This window comes from Ascaphus truei, chromosome 8, assembly GCF_040206685.1.
Source record: "Ascaphus truei isolate aAscTru1 chromosome 8, aAscTru1.hap1, whole genome shotgun sequence".
NCBI lineage: Eukaryota > Metazoa > Chordata > Amphibia > Anura > Ascaphidae > Ascaphus > Ascaphus truei.
Genome location: NC_134490.1, coordinates 100112238 through 100132251, shown reverse-complemented (window position 1 = coordinate 100132251; position 20014 = coordinate 100112238). Strand labels below are relative to the sequence as shown.

At 38.1% G+C, this 20014-nt stretch overlaps 1 protein-coding gene across 2 annotated transcripts in view; it reads right to left on the bottom strand.

The window, feature by feature from the left end:
* ARID5B (AT-rich interaction domain 5B) overlaps positions 1-9779 on the bottom strand; it is a 277172-nt gene extending 267393 nt beyond the window's left edge. Inside the window, exons 1-2 of one of the 2 annotated variants that reach the window (XM_075612969.1) lie at positions 9346-9779; positions 8747-9001 (exon numbers count right to left, since the gene is read on the bottom strand). In XM_075612969.1, the coding sequence (XP_075469084.1) occupies positions 8747-9001; positions 9346-9366 (276 nt within the window). In that variant the 5' untranslated portion in view covers positions 9367-9779. The remainder of the gene's footprint in view (positions 1-8746; positions 9002-9345) is intronic. The other variant, XM_075612968.1, reaches the window with a different exon arrangement.
* Between the last annotated feature and the right edge of the window lie 10235 nt (positions 9780-20014).

The window sequence follows — 20014 nt, the reverse complement described above, 5'->3', positions numbered from 1 at the left end:
GAGCTGGGATAGGCGTTCATAGCCTAATCACTGCTACTAGAATTGCACGAGTTTATGAACATGCCGAAAAGCGGTAATAAGTGACTTATCACCGCGGCCTGTGATTTTTTTTAAGAGCAATTTTTTTTGATCGATTCAGTTTGTTATCACCCACTTATCACCGCTTACTGAATAGCAGTAGGCATTTTGGGCGATACGTGGCTTATGAACGCTTACTGCATAGGCCCATTAGTATCATCAGCAAAGATGGAGACTTTCCTCTTGATGCCAACCTCAAGGTTATTAATAAACAAGTTAAGAAGCAGGGGTCCCAGTACCGATCCCTGAGGTACACCACTCACAACCTTATCCCAACCTAAAAAAGTTCCATTTATGACAACCCTCTGTTTATCCTTCAGCCAGTTTTCAATCCAGGTTCATATATTTTGTTCAATTTGCTTTATTTTGTACACCAACCTCTTGTGTGAAACTGTGTCAAAAGCCTTTGCAAAATCTAAGTAGACCACATCAACTGCATTACTCTGGTCTAAATTCCTACTTACCTCCTTCATAAATCCATGCTGACTATTACTAATAATTTTGTTTTCCATTAGGTATTCCTGAATATTATCCTGTATTAAACCTTCAAGTAGTTTCCCCACTATTGAAGTTCGGCTTACAGGTCTGTAATTCCCTGGTTGTGATCTAGCTCCCCTTTTAAATATAGGCACCACATCTGCTTTACGCCAATCTTGTGGTATTAAGCCTGTGGCAATCACATATATAGCAATCACATATATTATTGTCATGTCATCCAGCAATTTTCCATTTTCGAGTCATCAATTTAAATAATACTTTAATGATCCTTGTTATCTTTAAAAAGGCCACCATTGAGAAATGCTTCATAACTTAACTGTGATGTCTCAACTTTAGAATCACTGTCAAATCTTCAGACCCTAATGGAATGTGAGACGCTATATAAGTGTATACATATCTAGTTTCCATGACATTTATTGTTGTTTTCTGCAGTTATAAACTATGAGACGTAAGTTAAAAAGAAATGTAGTTAACATATTGTTAATTATTAACCAGATTAAAAATGACTGAGGTCATGCTACACGGCTGAGGGATTTCATTTTATTGCAACTTCTACAGTATTTCTTATTAAAAGTGGGACTGCACTTCTAAATGTGCGGATACCTTACAGCAGTGCACAGCAGGGGTCCCCTGCAGCTTCTATGTGGTCCATCAACCTCCGGGGACCACATAGTTCACAATCGACCAGCAGTTCTGTCCACTGGGCAAAAATACTTGGTCTGGGCTCACTCTGGCAACCAACAGAAATGTGCAATATCACCAGAAGATTGTAATATTTTCTTTCGGGGGGGGGGGGGGGAGGGAAATGCTGCTTTAAGGCAAAGACCTGTAAAAAGGTGTCGTCATGAACTTATTCAATTCAAGGAAATGTATATAAAAACATGTTTTTGTGTATATACACAAACGTGTATGTATGTATGTATGTATATATATATATATAATATGATTACATAGTGGACACAATGGTTCACATCCAAATCATATAAGAAATGATTTGCTGAAGTATTGAATATGATCTACAACTTAGGATTCGTACATTACGAAAAGTATTTGATTCTGTCTACATCTCAGCGGTTTTACAGGTATTAAGACGACAATGTGTTGAAGACACGTATTGTACATTGATATTATAAGGAACATTTACGGGAATGTCACATCAACCATTAGATTACATGAAGATATAAGCAAGATAAGGATCGGCGCGGGAGTGCGACAGGGAGACCTCATGTCACCAAAGCTTTTCACAGCAACACTTAAAGAATTCTTCAGGATAGTGAATTGAGAAGAACGGTGAATACTTGAGCAACCTATGATTTGCAGATGATTTTAGCCACAAGTTCAGAAGATCTCCAGCAACAAATCCGAGAACTCGCTACATAAAGTAAGAAGGTGGACCTCCATATAAATCTCAGCAAGACCAAATGTGTATACTCTACATAGATCTAAATAAATGGAATAGAAATAGAAGTCGAAGACTATGACTACCTGGGCCAGCAGGTATCAATAGATGGGAACCTTTTGAATTAAATCAATAGGAAAATGAGGATAGAATGAGCGCACAAGACAACCCTGCAAGAGAATGTCCACTATACCTGAAGTTTTTGACCAGCGTATCCTCCCTATGCTCATGTATAGATGTATCACTTTGGCGAAATACAGACAATCCATAAGCTTCAGACAACTCCAAATAAGTATGAACCCAATTAGTATGTTGATAAAATAGTGTTGATAGGTAAAGTTTCTGCTCAATAACTGATGACAGTGTAACTAATCTTATCAACTGTATCTATCTTGTTTGTTGACTACACATTGTACTGCCCTACAAAATTTGTTGGCTTCTTACAACTCACTATCCTGCCATAAAAGTTATCATACCGCAATCCTGTGCTAGCTGCCAGTGACTTCAATAACAGTTAATACATATACAATAACTCGCATTCGTCCTTTGTGAATCTTCCGGAATGAGTGTACTAGATCAGGGGTGCACAAAGGGGGGCGTGATATTTTCGGGGGGAGTGGGGGGAATAAGAGTTATTAGAGCTTCCTAGTGAACATAATTGATACATTGAATGCCTTTTAGCACAAAATAAACATCAATAAAAAAACAAAACAATATTGTGTGAAGAACACTATAAGGCCTGGGACATAGTAGGTTGATCAGCGCTGACGCTCATGCTCACCTGCTCACGCAGGAGATTTTTCTTGTCCCTGCATGAGCGTCAGCGAGCGCGCTTGTGTGCAGGGTGGGAGCCGGGCGGGAGGCGGGGCTAGGGCGCCACGTCACGGAGCCGACGTCACGGACTGCCATTGGCTCCTGGCAGTCACGTGACCGGCCCTGCACTTGCATGAGCAGCAAATTTCAAACTTGCCTGTCTCCTGCACGTCCACACGCCTGCGGAAGCGCCCTCTAAAGCCGCGCTGATAGGGATAATGTTTCCCCTCAGCGCAGTTCAGCGCTGCTCACCCTACTATGTCCCAGGCCTAAATGTGAGTTATAGAGAGCTTTTTTATATATGCAACATAAAACCAACCACCATCATGGAAGACCTGGCATGTATCTGTTTGTTGGAGCAACTTAGAAGGGCATTTGGTACAGTATAGCGTAGCATTATTACTCCTCCCTTCACACGCACGAAATGCTAAACAAAGCATCAGTTAAGAGGGCTGTAATTATGGACAAAATGACTTTTATGACATTTAACACACTTTAAAGAAGTATAAATACTGATCTGTACCTGCTCTAACTACACTGAGGTGGGAAGTTTATCTTCCTTTGCGTCACTGAATCTGTCGAAGAAATAATATATCATACTTAAAAGATACAGATAGTAACATGTACAGTGTATCTAAAGTAAAGTTCAAGCAGCAAAGCATGTCGCAGCTCCTCTGGTATTTTTAATGGTAGCTCCGCAGTTCTAAACTTAAAAGGAGTACGTTCCCCTAACTCACTGCCATTTTTCTTTGCAAGACTTGGGGTGGTCCTTTAGAGCTGACCGTGCTATTTTCCGCACTGGGGACCCCCAGTTCCCGGTATAATGTCGGTCAAGTTACAAATATTACTTCCTAGTTTTTATAGAGGGTTTAAATGGCCATGCAATAGGAAGTTGCAAATGATTATTGGCCAGAAATGTGGCAGTCATTGTCTTTCCCCTGGGTGGAGATTTAAACCCTGTAACTTCTTCAGTAAGTCTCCTAGGAACCGAGAATGGGAGGATCTATATCGCCATTTAATGCCCAAATTTCAAGTGGTCAAAATTTGATGACGTGAAATTGACGAAGGAGAGGGGTCAGAAGCATTTAAAAAGTGGGAGAGACTGGATGCTCCCGCACGAGAGGAGAAGGAGATTTCCCGTTGTGATAACTATTAATAAAACAATGGTAAGGAAGCATGCGTTTGCATATTATTTTGTCACGCTGGTCTTAAAGGTTTAAGAGATTTTGGATCAGTAACAGAGAGGGCTTCATGGTGTGGGTTCTAACCAGAAAATAGGGGTCAGTTGAAAGATATGGCGGCATATCTGGCCAGTGCAGGGAAACTCCTGTGTTCTATTTGAGCGACACTTACCTAAAGGGTGGCTGGTAGCGTAAGACAAGCAAGGGGAGGCAATGAGGTGTCTGGAGGGCTATAGACTCATAATATGGTTGGCGCATTATTTTAAGAGATCCTGTATGATATTTTTAGATTAATAAAGCTGTGGCCTGTTTCCACCGCACTTTGGTCTCATGGTGTTTAGATAAAGGGGGCTTCACGGAGGGTCCTTTGGTCATGGAAATACAATAGTACGTTTTTATTTAGTGGTTCAGATCTAATTAAGGAGTCATTTCAAATAGATGATCAGAACACATCTCTGAAGGTTTACAATTTGAGCTTCCTTAAAGATTCTACTTCAAGATACAGGTGTAAAGCAGAATATATGAGGATATACAGATGTAGCTAATGTTATTGCATGAAGGTGCGTTTCTGCTGGTGCGAGTTTTAACACATTGCTGTGTAATTTAATGGACTGGAGAGTTGCAAAATTGTGCAATTTGAGTTTCGTGGCTTACAATGGGTGAAGAAACACTGGCTACATAGTACATGTATATGCAATGATGAACAACATCGTCATACAGATGTGTATGGATTCAACAAGAGACTATTCAATACTGTGGGAATAGAACGGAATGATGCATTATCTTCAATTCGTGTAACTGAACGTTGATGCATCATTCACTGTGTGTTAGCCACTTCTCGTTATACTGAATTCTGCGCATACTGTTTGTTTGGCAGATTGTCATTTCTTTCATTTGACTAACATGGGAGGCCTTCAAAGATGTTGAGACATCACAAGTATCTTGTTACGGTGGTATCTGAAGAAGTGACTTGTTACTTTGTAAGATCATCAACAGTTATATGCAGTCACAATCTCTCCTCAAGATGCCATAGGAAGAAAGATTTATGAGGTCTCCAAAGTGTAAGTACAATACAAGGGATAAAGAGCAAACAAAAAGGTCTCACTACCTGTAACACATCCAAGACTACACTCGACATGCTTGAACTCTGCACTTCAATAAGAAGAAATTGGCAAATTATATTTTGGCTTTGAAAATGAAATGAAGCATTGTTGCTTTTCGAGTCTGTGCTATAATAAACAAGGAATGCAAGTAAATAAAAAAAAGTCACATGAAAAGAATAAAAATAGCTTGCAAAGCAAAACGTATCTTCGGAACGAATTGACATTACCACCACTTGTAGGAAAATAAAACATTCTATGGCAGGCGCTTTTATAAAAACACGGGATCGTGAATGAGAACAGTGCTTATATTACACATAACACCGAGCCTTTAACGTTAAATGGCACAAAACAGACACTGAAATATGAGGCCTTACATTTGCTGAAGCATTACACAATGAACTGCAGTTCCTGGAAATTAATGATGTTATAGATCTCTTATGCTGATGGGTTATGAGGTAATTAATGTACCCAAGGCAAAGTACAGTAAACTGCTAGACTAACATAAAATTGATATCCAGCCAAGTATAAACACCTATGATTTGAATTATAAACAAAAAAAGAATTGGCTGATGAATATCACGTGTCTGTTACTAACTATTTTATTCCAATAGATTGAAACAAGGTATACCACTAATAAACAGTAAATACTGTTGTAATAGAATTGATACGTTTTTAAGTTAATTACATTACACACAAGAAAATACGCTGACATGCACTGTATAGGCCAGGGTTAATTACCCCTTTAGATTTAAGACAAATTATGGATAACAATTGTAATCCCTTCAATACAGGTAGTGAAATGTGTTGCCAGCAGTGAAGGGGTTATTGATAAGGACAGAAAACTTTTGCTGTCTACTGCAATGGGGAAAAAATGTATAAATATTTATTAATACTGTAATCAGTCAAACAATCATATTACCAAAGTAAACCAAACAGCACTATACTCTACTTTCATTACCAAATGTCATCTTAATTAAACAATACATTTCTCATTTCTGAATGAAACTTGCCAGCTAAAATATAATGATAACCGAATACAACAGAATAGGCATGTACACCTATTATTTCAGGCATAATTAAAATGGATTCCACTGTCAAGAAAAACAAAACATGGCTTCCATTAAATTGCTTAATGTAATTAAGTGTGACAATAAAGTATTCCCAGTAACGAAGTGCAGATCAGTAAATATATGTATTTATGTTATTACGGTGTTGAAAAATAGAATACACAATCTCTACAATTATTGCAAATCAATAATAAAATCATTTTAATGTATATAAACAAGCTAATGGAACAAGTAAAAACAAAGTACATTTCTTAATGGGAGTGTTATGTTGCCCTCTCTAGGCCCTGGCTCTAAATGCTAGTTTCTGTAGGCTCCCTGCCAATGAAGTATCACTGTATGCTGTTGCTTCTGCTATTCTGCTAATGAATGACTAACTCAGGCCAGAGGGGAAATGACATCACCAGGGTGTAAAACAGAACTGCATTAGGAAACTTTCTACCTGCTTCAATTATTTATCAACATTATCCTGCACAATGCACTAGTCTTTGCATAATTTTCAAGGTGTCATTGCTTCCCCGGAAAATAATTTAATGCGGTCAAACCGGTTACTGTGAATCATTCATATTCTCGAAATAAATCAGAATTTTCAATTTACAAAAAAGGGTGTCTCATTTATTAGGAATTTTTATTTGAGATAAGATACAAATAAAAAATTTTTTTTTTTAAATATATATAATAAAATGTTTAAAGAGAAATTAATTAGCCAAGAGAAAAAAATAAACAGCATGTGCCAACGCCCTTCACTCTGAAAGCACACTTTGATAATCTATTTATGGATGACAATTAAGTATATCAATTGTGCAGCTATTAAAATAAGATCTCAGACTGCATTGTCCTGAAATGTGTTTCAGCTTTTGTTATTGATGCAGCACAAGCATTAATAAAAAAGGCTGACTCATTTCCTTTAAATTGCAAGAGAACATGGTGATATTCATACTCTTTTCTTGATATTTAATCCTTCCCCTTTTTCCAGATCACAGACCATGTTGAAGTAATAAATTTGAAAAGCAAATAATAAGTACTAGTGAGGGGGAGGGAGATTGGGGGGGGGGGGGGGGAGACAGCTGCACAGGAAAGTTAGACAGGGGGAGGGGACAGGATCAGATCTTGCAGAAGAGAGGTCAACCTGCTAATGTTTTTTCCAAACAACCTTTTACAAGTTGCAGAATGTCAACTCAATATTGTTGACATGAGCAAAGAAAATAAAAAACATGAGTAATGAAAAACAATGCAATTACACGTTAATTCTAATATAGGGGGCAATCAAGCACTGCCTGGATTACTGAAGCCATTGAAAACATGTAATATTAAACTGTAATGTAACACTAGCTTTAAAAGAGACAGGGAGCTGCAATTAAACCCTATAGGTTATAGGTTGACTTAAGCTATCTGCAATCTCAAAAATAGGATGACTTCTATTTAGCATGTGGACAAGAGATCTAAAGTGGATAAGCTGAGCGCACTGGATCAATGATGTTTATATGATTTAACATGCAATTTATTCCCATAAATACAGTGCTGTCCATACACACTATAAAAATAGTTCAGCAGTAACGTATTGCAGTCATCTGACTACAATAGCCCAGCATAATTGCAGTGGTACTTGAAATTACAGATCTGGAAAAATACATTGTAAACTAATAGTGCTTTCGTGATTTGGGCTATTATCTGTAAATCAAGTATTTATGTTTTACAGGGTACTATGGATCATAGGTTTCATTCCCCAATTTAAATAGAAAAAAAAACATGCGTTGTGCATTTTATTAGAGATCGAGAAATCAGGAGTTAATTGATGACATGATGCCTAATAGCCAAAAATATCTTCCAATCAAACGATCGATGTAATAAATAATCTGAAAGCATCAGATCCAATCTTAAGGATTAGGCTATTAATGCATAACGTGTTTGTGCTGGTTACATGAGTGATTTTACAATCCGCCCAAGCAGATCTGCAAGTTATTTGAATGTATTATTCCAGTACCTGTCATTTATCACTTTATTCAACACGTCTTTGCCAGCAGAAGAGCTTTTGATCTCACTCAGCCTCCATTTCGTAATTTCCTCCCTCTTAAAACATATCAAACACAGTGCTGAGATGGAACAATATCATGATCTGCAATAATAAACCAGTGGGACTGTAATGGATGCAATCAGCAATAAAACACAAAGGCATGTGACACTGATACAAAACAAGAATAATAAAGGGACTCCAGATCCTAAAGAGCGAAGGCAACCAAATGATCCTAGTTTACCAGAACAGATTTAGTCGGGGTTATTTTTGCAGCCCTTTGATGGACTGCAAATCTCAGAATAAATTTGGGGGGGGGGGGAAACAATTAAAGAAGACTAACAGCATAACAAACTGTATAATGTATCCATCTTTCTAAAACGATCATAAAAAAAACAAAAACAAAAGGTTTCTCCCCCTTCTTTCTGCTCTTGACATGATCAGCATTTCTGATCCCACGAACAGCTGGCACCAGCATCACATTATAATAACTCTTTACAACACATACTGTACTGCAGCCTCCTATGCTGGGAACGCGCTGTGCATCTGGCTCATGCACACAGCACGCAGGGATCGGGCTAGTAAAAAGGGGTGATCACCTCGCCATGGTCGCTATTTCTGCCCCGGGGAGTATCTTCTGGGAGGAAATAAAGTTTGGAGCTGGATAAAAGTTGCTTGCTAGTCCGCTCTTCCCACAACAGCTGGAGCTCCGCTATGCAAATCGGATCCTCTGGCTTGCATCTGACAAAGAAAAAGTCGCCCAGGGACAAGATCCTTGGGCTGCCTTCAAGGTGGAACTGGAAAGCCTTGTAGAAAATGTAAGGTCCGTGTAGACCACAAGCTGAGCCGACCCACTGCAAGATAAAAAAAAAAAAAACAACAAGAAGAGAAAGGCATTAAGGTGAAGATCAGGGACATGTAAGTGCAGATCTGGGTGGGTCAGGATCACACCACGCAGGTCCCCTGCACACGACCCCACTGAAGATCAGTGGAGGAATGTTGACATAGGGAGAAATGATAATCCATTTTTTTTATTATTATTATTATTATCTTTTTTTTTTTTTTAAAGATCCATAAGGTAAAAGTTTGTATTAAAGTTGTAGGGTGTTGTTATTAGGGTGAGGGGTAGGGGATCCGGTGCCAGGCTGCCCCCCCGGGGTGCAGGGGAAGGCAGTGATACAGGAGCAGATAATAATACCTTGGGTGAGTTGGGCTCCATCGCGACGTTCTGAATTGATTGAACTCAACATTCTCTCCAAACTTGTTGGCTTGAATGGATTGCATCAGGTCCTGGCAGGGCGAAGCAACAGGGCACAGCCCCCCCAATATAAAACCAGAACACAGCACCCCAAGGCTGCTAAAAATAATCAAAAACCAGCCCCAATATTTCTGAACCCCTTCAATTTCCCCCCGCTGTAAAAAAAATCCCCGGCAACCAAGAGAAATTAGCTCAAAAATAGCATAACACAGGGAGGTGCATTGAGCCACATTGCTGCATAGGAAGAAGCTTAGGGTGAGCGCGGCTTTAAAGTAGGTGGAAAAAATATGTCAACGCATTAGCGGCGAGATACGTGTATTCAGCGATGGTGGAGTGGTGGAAAGGTGTAAATGAAGCGGTTTGTATTTTTTTGACAGCCGCACAAGCTGCCCCGCTGTATTAGTGAGCAGCCAGGACCTGCGTGTATATGTATCATATACAGAACGTTTCCTGCAGAGATTCGGGGGCGCTCTGCTTCTCATTCTCTCCAGCACATCGCTTTATTATTACACATGCAGATCCGTGTGATCGCTACATTACACTCCTTCACTGACATATTTTTTTGGGGGCCAGAAACAATCTAATCAATTAACGATCGCCGCTTGTGTGCACAGGCAGGAGGGGAGGGGGTGTTTTATTATATACACATATTAATATTAATGCATGTGTGTGCTTGGAGGGCAGGAAAAATAGACTCAGCAGGGGGAGGGGGGAAGCAAAGATCACGCGATCTGCAAACAATATTGAACGGGCCTTTTAAAGAGACAATAAATAGAACAATAAACCATGCATGATCAATCAATACATGTTATCAAAGGCTGATCTGCTCAGAATTGGAAATCTAGGATATTTTATTTTAACTTGGATCTGCAACCATTATGATATAGGTACAAAACAGCAGATTTAATTCATTCTAATTGTATATGTATCAGGAGGCGGTCAATTTATTTATTTGAATATGCTGCAAGTATAGTAGAGTCGAGCAATGTACCAATATGATAGTAATATTGCAAAAAATTAAATTCATAAATCAGTCCATATTTACATTTGTATCAACGTAATACTGCTGTCACTCAACCATGGGAGTCATTGATGTTAGGGAGAGTTAGTAACATGCATAGCCTTAGAGAAGGCATATCTGCCAATGTAAAAGGGATCCTGGCACGTATAGTTCACTCTCAAAGCCCTCAGTAATAGTAACATCCTCCTTCCCTGGGGGACCAGTTTGCGCCCATCCTCTTAATCCTACAGTATCCCATCTCTGATGTTCAGTGATAGGCGGAAGGACGTATTACATATTTTAAAATAGAATTGATCTGAAACAACTTTGTTATGAATGTACAATAAATGAAATAAATGTTTTACTTAATTTATTTTTCTCCTAAATAATGTATATATATATTTAGGGACAATTTAACACCTGAAGTCATAAATCGCATACAGCACAGGGGGGGGGGGGTGGATAGGCTTCAGTCACAGATAACATTCCAGGATGCACTGTTTTTAAGTTAAACTTTTCTTCCTTTATCCATTGTAACACCGCCGGAAGAAGAGATCAGTGTATCTCGAAAGCTCGCACAAATAAAAGCATTTCGTTTTCCACAGAACGGTATAGTCTATTCATTTTTAATTTTTTTAAATATATATATATATATATATTATATATATATATGTATATATATATATAATATATATATATATATATATATATATATAGTCAGATAAGGCAGTTGGCACTCCAATAGGTGCTGGTAAGCCACAGGTGCACGTCCCATATAGAGAATGTAGTTATACGTTACCGTTCCAAGGATTGGTAAACAAGAGACAGCACTCAAAGTTGAAAATCAAAGTGTATTAGTGATAGCAGAAATACATCCAGAAACCCAACGTTTCGGTCCTACAGAATGGGACCTTCCTCAGGGGGATACAAAAGACCAATCCTTGGAACGGTAACGTATAACTATATATATATATATATATATATATATATATACACATCGACAAGTATCGGTATCACAATAAATGTCTTAATATCATTATCATGAGAATTTTTTTTATTGCCCAACCCTACAGTATACTGATACTGAGTATATCAATTTTTTTCTCTTGTATTGCTACACAGACGCTTGCCAACGGTTGGCAATGTCAGGTGGGAATTAACCAATATTATAGGCAAATTAACAGCATTTTTGTGAATTTGCCAAATATACGCAAATGTACAGTTGGGCGTGGGCCCAAGTTCTGTGGTTTAGTGTGGGTCCCCATCCGGTTCAAGCAGGGTCGGGTCCCTGACCAGTCGAGCAGGTCATCCACTACTTAAGTAGTGGAACAGGTGGGGGATCACTGGGGGCAGGCTTTTCCGCCTGGGTTGAGGAGGGATTGGGGGCAGAATCCTGTTATGTGGAGGGGGGGGACCACCAGAGCTGCCGAGAAGTGGTGGTATGGGTAGGGTAATATAAATGGCAAAATATATTAAATGTAATAAAACTATTTTGTGTTATTACAGTACATCGCCCTCTTTATATTTTTGTTAAAGGCAAAATCCAAACTGAAGCCCTTTTATTCTTTATGTTGTTTGATATATATATATATATATATATATATATATATATATGTAACATCGCCGGAAGAAGAGATCAGTGTATCTCGAAAGCTCGCACAAATAAAAGCATTTCGTTAGCCACAGAACGGTATCATCTATTTATTTTTTTATTTTTTTGATTATTGAAGCTCGCCTATCACGGTACTGATTCCTCTACATGTATATATATATATATATTCATGTAGAGGTATCAGTACCGTGTTAGCCGAGCTTCAATAATCAAAAAATAAATAGATGATACCGTTCTGTGGCTAACGAAATGCTTTTATTTGTGCGAGCTTTCGAGATACACTGATCTCTTCTTCCGGCGATGTTACAATGAATGAAGCAAGGATTACTTAAAAACAGTGTCTCTTGGAATGTTATCTGTGCTGTTCCTTCCCCGGTGTGGATGTGTTTTATGGCTAGAGGTGTCAAAGGGTAACTGAAGGCAAGTGAAGAAAGAGTGTGTATGTGTATCAGTGTGAATAAAAATGAATGGAGAGCCCACAGTATAAACAGTGCTCTACACAAGGTGTGTGTGGAGTGAGAGGGATATAAATGGTGTGGGTGGGTGTGGAAATGTGAGAGTTTGTAGCACAACTAAAAGTGTGTGTGGATACTATGTGGTCCCTATTGGTGTATAGGGATGGAAAAATAAGGAGTATTAGTATGTGTGAGAGACAGCTGTGTGTGCATACATATAGCACAGTATGTACAGAAATGGCCTTTAGCGCTCATGGGAAGAGAGTTCGCTAGTGTCAGTAATGACTCATAAAATTTCGATCTCTGTTTAGGCCACTGCTAAGTGTCCCGAACAGTTGCATAAATTTGTATTCATGCAACCGTCTCTCTTTCAGGGTTTTAAGATTACCTTTGAGTATGGCAACCCTCAGATCGTTCATCTTATGGCCAGAGTCAGAGAAATGTTCGCCAACAGGACTGTCTCTTGTTCCGCGTGTGATGCTGTGGCGATGCAGGTTCATTCTCTTGTTTAGCCCCTGTCCTGTCTCACCTATGTAGTAGCAGCCCCCTGGGCATTTCATGCACATGATGAGGTACACGACATTGCTGGAGGAACAGGTGAACCCTCCTCTGATTTTGTATTCCCGATTCTTGTGTGGTATTTGTATTGTGTCCGCTGTGTAGAGCATTGCGCAGGTTTTGCATCTTGGGTCCTGGCATGGCTTTGTCCCGCATTCAGTTGTACTGCTGAATACTTTACTCCTCACCATAATATTCTTGAGATTATGGGGCTGTCTGTATGATAATAAGGGTGCTTCAGGGAAGACCTGTTGCAGTCTTGTATCTTCCTGGAGGATGGGTTGTAGTTTCCTGGCGATCTTGCGTAGGGCTCCTAGGTGTGGGTTATATGTGACCACCAAAGGTACCCTGTCGCTTGTCTCCTTCTGTTTGTATTCAAGGAGATCACTTCTTGGTATTCTGGTGGCTTTGTGAATTTGCTGGTCTACAATTCTGTGGTTATATCCACGGTTTATAAAGTCTGATCTCAAGGCTTTAATCCGCTGGTCTCTGTCTGCTAATACTCCTTATTTTTCCATCCCTATACACCAATAGGGACCACATAGTATCCACACACACTTTTAGTTGTGCTACAAACTCTCACATTTCCACACCCACCCACACCATTTATATCCCTCTCACTCCACACACACCTTGTGTAGAGCACTGTTTATACTGTGGGCTCTCCATTCATTTTTATTCACACTGATACACATACACACTCTTTCTTCACTTGCCTTCAGTTACCCTTTGACACCTCTAGCCATAAAACACATCCACACCGGGGGAAGGAACAGCACAGATAACATTCCAAGAGACACTGTTTTTAAGTAATCCTTGCTTCATTCATTGTAACATCGCCGGAAGAAGAGATCAGTGTATCTCGAAAGCTCGCACAAATAAAAGCATTTCGTTAGCCACAGAACGGTATCATCTATTTATTTTTTGATTTTATATATATATATATATATATATATATATATATATATATATATATATATATATATATATATATATATAAAAGAAAATTTGCACCACCCAAACACTAGTGGGTTGTGGATTAGGGTATAATGTGACATGATGGGAGCCTTACTTTGCTGTGGCTATAGGGAGTGTGGAAAAGGAATGGGCAGTCTAGAATCAATTTGTTCATTTGATTTTGCATGTGTTTATTTAATTACATGTATTTATCTAAGTATATTACATGTAAATAAACATTAGCCTACAATAGTAATAATCCCCTCTGTCCTCAGACGAAGCCTCAGGCCTTCAACTCCTCCACTCAGAGCATTAATGGCCACCTAATGCACCTTTAATGTAATTAAATGGGCGTCTTATAGATAGATAGATACTGTAGATACATACATACATACATGGATATGTACAATGGCTTTAAATAGGTGCTCAATCATACAGAAACAGGTTCTACTGACGTGCATTATATATTTTTTTCTTCTGCTCAGGTAACAAAGCTTTTATTGAAAGCTGTTTTGGACTTGAGTTTAAAGCAGAAATCCCATCAGTGAGATTTATTTTATACATAATTGGAATCGGGTTGTCCTTTGGAGCTGAAGCAGACTAGTTTCCGCTCTGGGGGACCCCGCCAGCCACCACCCACCCTATTTCCCGAGATACCCTGTGGTACTGATGTACTCACCAGGGTTGGTGCTCCCTCTTGGGCAAACAATTATACTGTCAAATCCTGCGAACCAATAGGGAGCCATAACATCACCGGTTATGACATCCAGGACAATGCCAGTGGCCATATTGATTACACCATAGCACAGAAGGGGAGGGGTATGGGGAAGTCCCGGAACTGAAAGTATAGCTGTTCAGCACCAGGTGATCCCCTTGTTCCATTTGTTTTCTTGGTGGGATTGATCCTTTAATATTGGCAGTATCACTCTGCGTACTACTGCAGTAACCAGCAGCACTATAGAAAATAATGGTTTAGTGATATACAAGTATACTCTGTCTCTAGAAATCCTATGTGCTGCGTACCGCACGCTATATTGTAACTGTATAGTGTAACTGTGACGCGCTTTCAGACCTATTGGGAAAAAAGTGAAAGTGCTGCTGTCTTGCGCTCTGGATACTTTGCTTACATAGAGTCTTATCGGAATATGAAATGCCGGGAGTGAGGATATTGAAAGTCTGGAGAATGGCCTTGCATATGGGGGGGGGACTGAAAGCAAAGAATCAAATATCTTACCTCCGTTAGTAGTCCACCCTCTCCCGTAATGCTGTGTACAGGCAGATGTCCTTCACAAGTCGTGCCGGTCCTGTCGGTCCTTGCGGTTGCGTGCACATAACTAATAAACACACAGATACCCAACGAGCTCTGAGAAACCCCAAACATTACCACATAAATATATATATATGTATAATAGTGCCAAATGAGTGCTGGTGGGCGTGGCTAAATGTACACAACATAAAACAAACAAAGATGCCCAAAGCTACTTCCAATGTGACAAAAATACACAGTGCAATACCTATATATTCTCTTGAAAAAGGGTCATTCAGTTGAACCCTTTGGCCAAAGCGTCCAAAGCCTGCTGCCACTTCAAGGCATAACCGTTAGCAGGTCCTGGCGGTTGCGTGCAGGCAACTTGTGCGGCTGTGGTGAAGACTCCCACATTTCCTTGGGGCTGCGCTTCCTGGATCAGATGTCGTCAGGTAAAGGACTGCTCCGGATACCTCCGCATTTATTTGCTATTCCTTTACCTATAGGGAAAAAAGGGCAACATGAAATACAGTTATTATTATTATTATAATATTTTACATAATAAACGGAAGGGTAGGCAAGTGTATGGTTATGTTGTACTGTATGAGGCAAGGATATCCACATTAGTAGGGTACTGTTCCTTAACTATGAACAACGACAGAGTTCCTTCCAGAGACGGGCGATTGTGTCAAAATGTGTTTATTTTAACATTTTGGAAACGTGCAAATATTTGAAGGAATATTCAGGGTCAACATTGCAAGCAAAAATGTCCAATTTTGCCATACAAACTATATTCACTTCTGTTTCTCATTGAAAATGCTGCTCCACAATATGTTTTCAATTTTTTTCCGCATTTTCAAATACTCTCTTCTAATTTGTTTTAATATTCCAGATTTTTTTATTTTTACACTATTTTCATTTTTTAACAAGGAACATAGTGGCAGCTTTGTGAATATTCAAGAATGCAAAATAATGCAGTTTTTGTTGTGAATTGACATTTTGGCCAAAAGATTGCCCATCTCTAGTGCCTTCATCCCCTGCCTTTCTGCTGATATATATATATATATATATATATATATATATATATATATATATATATATATAGTACACACACATATATATAGGAATACTGATAATAAAGCAATATGACTAATTTTTTATTTTTATATATAATTTATAATTTGCCATAACTTAGTGTTGTGCCGGTAATATCACTTGTGGTCTAACTCTGACTATATATATTATACCAATGCAGTATTATTAACAACATGTATTATTTGCTATTGCGATATGCTGCAGTGTATTCATTTACAGCCATGTGTCCTAAATACGAAATACTTCTTTAAATGACATGATAGATGAAGTCCCACCTTTCTTAAGCATAAAACAGCGGTGATTGTGTTGTGGTAAAGGAGGGGAATGAGTTTTGGGGTTTGAGGAGGAACGCCATTTCAATAATAGTTTCAAACTGAAAATCCATCCTCGAAAGTAGTTAAAGCTAGAAAATTAAGCTGTTGAAAAGCAGGAGCATGAACCGTGAGACAATAAAAAAGGCTTTTAAATGTGTATATTTATTGTTCCTGAGCCCTGCAGCAGTGAGGAGTTTGCATGCAGCAGGGTTATTATGCAAACACTGAGAAACTTAAGAACATTAGGACATTGGAAATGAACATCAAAGCAATGAAAAGGCAGATCCAAGCCATGTTGTGGTTTTGGTGTGGAATGGTGTCTTCTTTAGCTGTGCTTTGCTGGCATAAATCCTAGCAAATCAGGCCTGGCATGATCATAGGTAAACATGTAATATATATGAAGTACTGTATACTATGTAAGGTAAGACAGTTGAAACCTGATCTATGATAACATTACAGGATGTTGAAATTATTACTAGCAAGCTATTTTTAATGCTTTCGCAACATTTCACCTCTAGTCACAGGGTCTGGTTGAAACAGGATTACTTTAATGAAAATTATATTCACATGGCTGAAGTTATTGCAAGCAAGGGAGGGGACAGGGGGGCCCTATACCTAGTGGCTTGTCGCTCAGGGTATTTATTTTTTAATATATTTTCAATAATGTATGCATTCAATTTCACTGTGATGGGACTACAAGCACTTGACATCTGAACCACGTCTCTGAATGAGCAGAAAACAAGATCTGGCTTGTTTCTTCCAACAAGAAGAGATAATCAAAAGAAAATGACAGAGCTTCAAATTACTGAAATAAATAAATCTCCAAGCAAGAAAGAAGGCTTTCACCTTACAACTCTTGTAATCATTTAAGATGGATAATAGAAGTACTTTCCAATGTAACTGGATGTGGCAGAATTGTACATTATTTCTCAATGATTATATTGATTAGTACATTAGCACATTGATCAGCTGTAAGAAGAAAACCATATTATCTACACTTAAAATAAACAATAATAATGGTTATTAATAGTACTTTATTTTATAAGTCATACACAGTGTACTCCGAATATGAGATACAAAATAAGATAACTATGTAGATATATAACACTAACAAAGATAAGTGCTACAGACATAAATAAAACATTGGCTCATATTCAGTATTCTTGCGGCTGTTTCCCAGTGCTAGAAAACAGTTCAAGTATATTCAAATGGGACTTAAATCTTCACTAGCATAGGGCAGTGTTTTAATTGTATTTAATACAACTAGTGGGAGAAGGAAATATTTATCACCAAAAGCTTACCATTCGAGATTATTTTGTATTTACTTCTGTGGACAACACTGCAGATATATTAATATATAAATACAGGCTATGCATATATTCAGTAATCCATTTTACGGCACAATGGACACATATGACCTTTAATTATTTTCAAGATGTTCCAGTTGTTTATACACTTGATGCATATGGATTTTTGTCTCATTTATTCAGTGCTGCAAATGATGTGTATTAAAAGACTTGAATGTGTGTATTTTAAAGAGATGACATTCCACAGTTAATCAGTCAGTTTACTGTTCAACAAATGCAGCAACATTAATGCAGAAAAAAACCAATTGAAAGCCTCAGGGCATCTCCATAAGTAGATACAGTATTATGCCATTTTTTCAATGCTTAGCATTTTTCTTCAGCAGCCAGGAATCTTTTTATTTGAAGCTCTTGTCTCAAAATGTCTTTTAAAGACTTTATGTATAATTGGAAACATTGTGTCAGTGTAAGCTATGCTGAGCTATACAGTGTAACATGCTGTGTTATTAATCCTTTAAAATATATATATATTTTGTGATGGAAACAATTGCAGCATGACTGCTTAATAAATTTGGACATCTGTTGTATTCCAATTAAGTCCATATATTTTACATTTAAACCTAATTACCTGACTGATCATTCACATTTTCTATAATGGGTCTATAGGCCTATTTAAGAGGGTCCCCTTTTATCTCACACAGATTTCAAAAGCCCGCTGCAATTTCTCAAATATTATATAGTGTGTGACGTTTAGATGCCAAGACGGTTATTTACTAATGTCTCCTGGCTGCAAAGGTAATGCAAAAGAATTGCCCCAGATTTATCAGAGGAAAACTCTGCTTTTGGTCCAGTTTTGCAGCTGGGGGACTTCAAAGCTCTGGGGGTTGGTATGAATAAAAAGAAACTCTACTGTATGTCAATGTGTCACACTTCACTTTACTAATCTCTAGCAATGTCCTTGAAGCTGTAGCATACTGTATTTTGCAGTTAGTATAGTCAAGCCAGGGTTATGGAAGTACAAATCCAGCAACCCATTTGAGGTTAGCTACTTTGTGATGCTGTAAACAGGTTACACATTTAACACAAACCCTAAAACTTGCATTTTATTCAAAATTGTATTGTACTCCTCTTTAATGGGATGCTAATAGGCACCTGTAATTTATCTACTCAGCAAATATCTATACAAAGAAAAGTTTCAATTAAGATAAGTAGATTGTATTGAAACAGTTCTTTGATGTAATGTAGTTAATAGCCTGTTTGATTTTTGCTTGTGAGAGAGAATAACGTGTATTCAAGGCTCCATCAATCACTGAGCAGATGTAAGACATCAGACACTGACACCCAGGGGAAAAGAAGCAAAGTCCTGCAGTGCAGGGTCTCTAGTAATGTAAAGTAAATACTCATAAACAGATTGAATGGAGCAAGAAAAACAATCAGCTCATGGAAGTTATGTCCTTGAAAACAGCTTCATTTGCTTGTAAAAGCCTGTTACTGGATATGGAATGCACAGCAATAATCAGTTGTATTATTTATTTATTAGCTTCATTATCTGATTGTATTGTCTAGTAATCTGCTCACAAACACACACACATTTACATATTTATGTAAACACATCTACATGTGTCATTCTTTGTATAGCAGTAACCATATATGCAGTAACTTGCAAAATAAGCATTCTGAGCAATGTACATAGGAAGATTTTACAATAAAAAGAGAAAAACATCAGATATAAAATAGAAACAGAGAACCTTCTAAGGGTGTATATATTTGTAAATAGTTTTACATATATAAATATGTGGCCAATTATATATCCATAACCATGTTGATTATTTTTTATAACTCTTTTATGAGCAGCTTCTGTTTATAAATGTCACTAATAGAACCAGAATTATGAAATAGTCCTGTGTAATGACAATATCACAAATTACAGCAAAGTACCAAAATCTATAGCATTGCAATAATTGTGTTTTGAAAACATTAAATCCCCTATCATTGCATAAAAAAGATTTTTTGACCTTGACTACAATATGCTTCATGTTTTAGTACTTTAGTCAGCAGTTTATCTGCT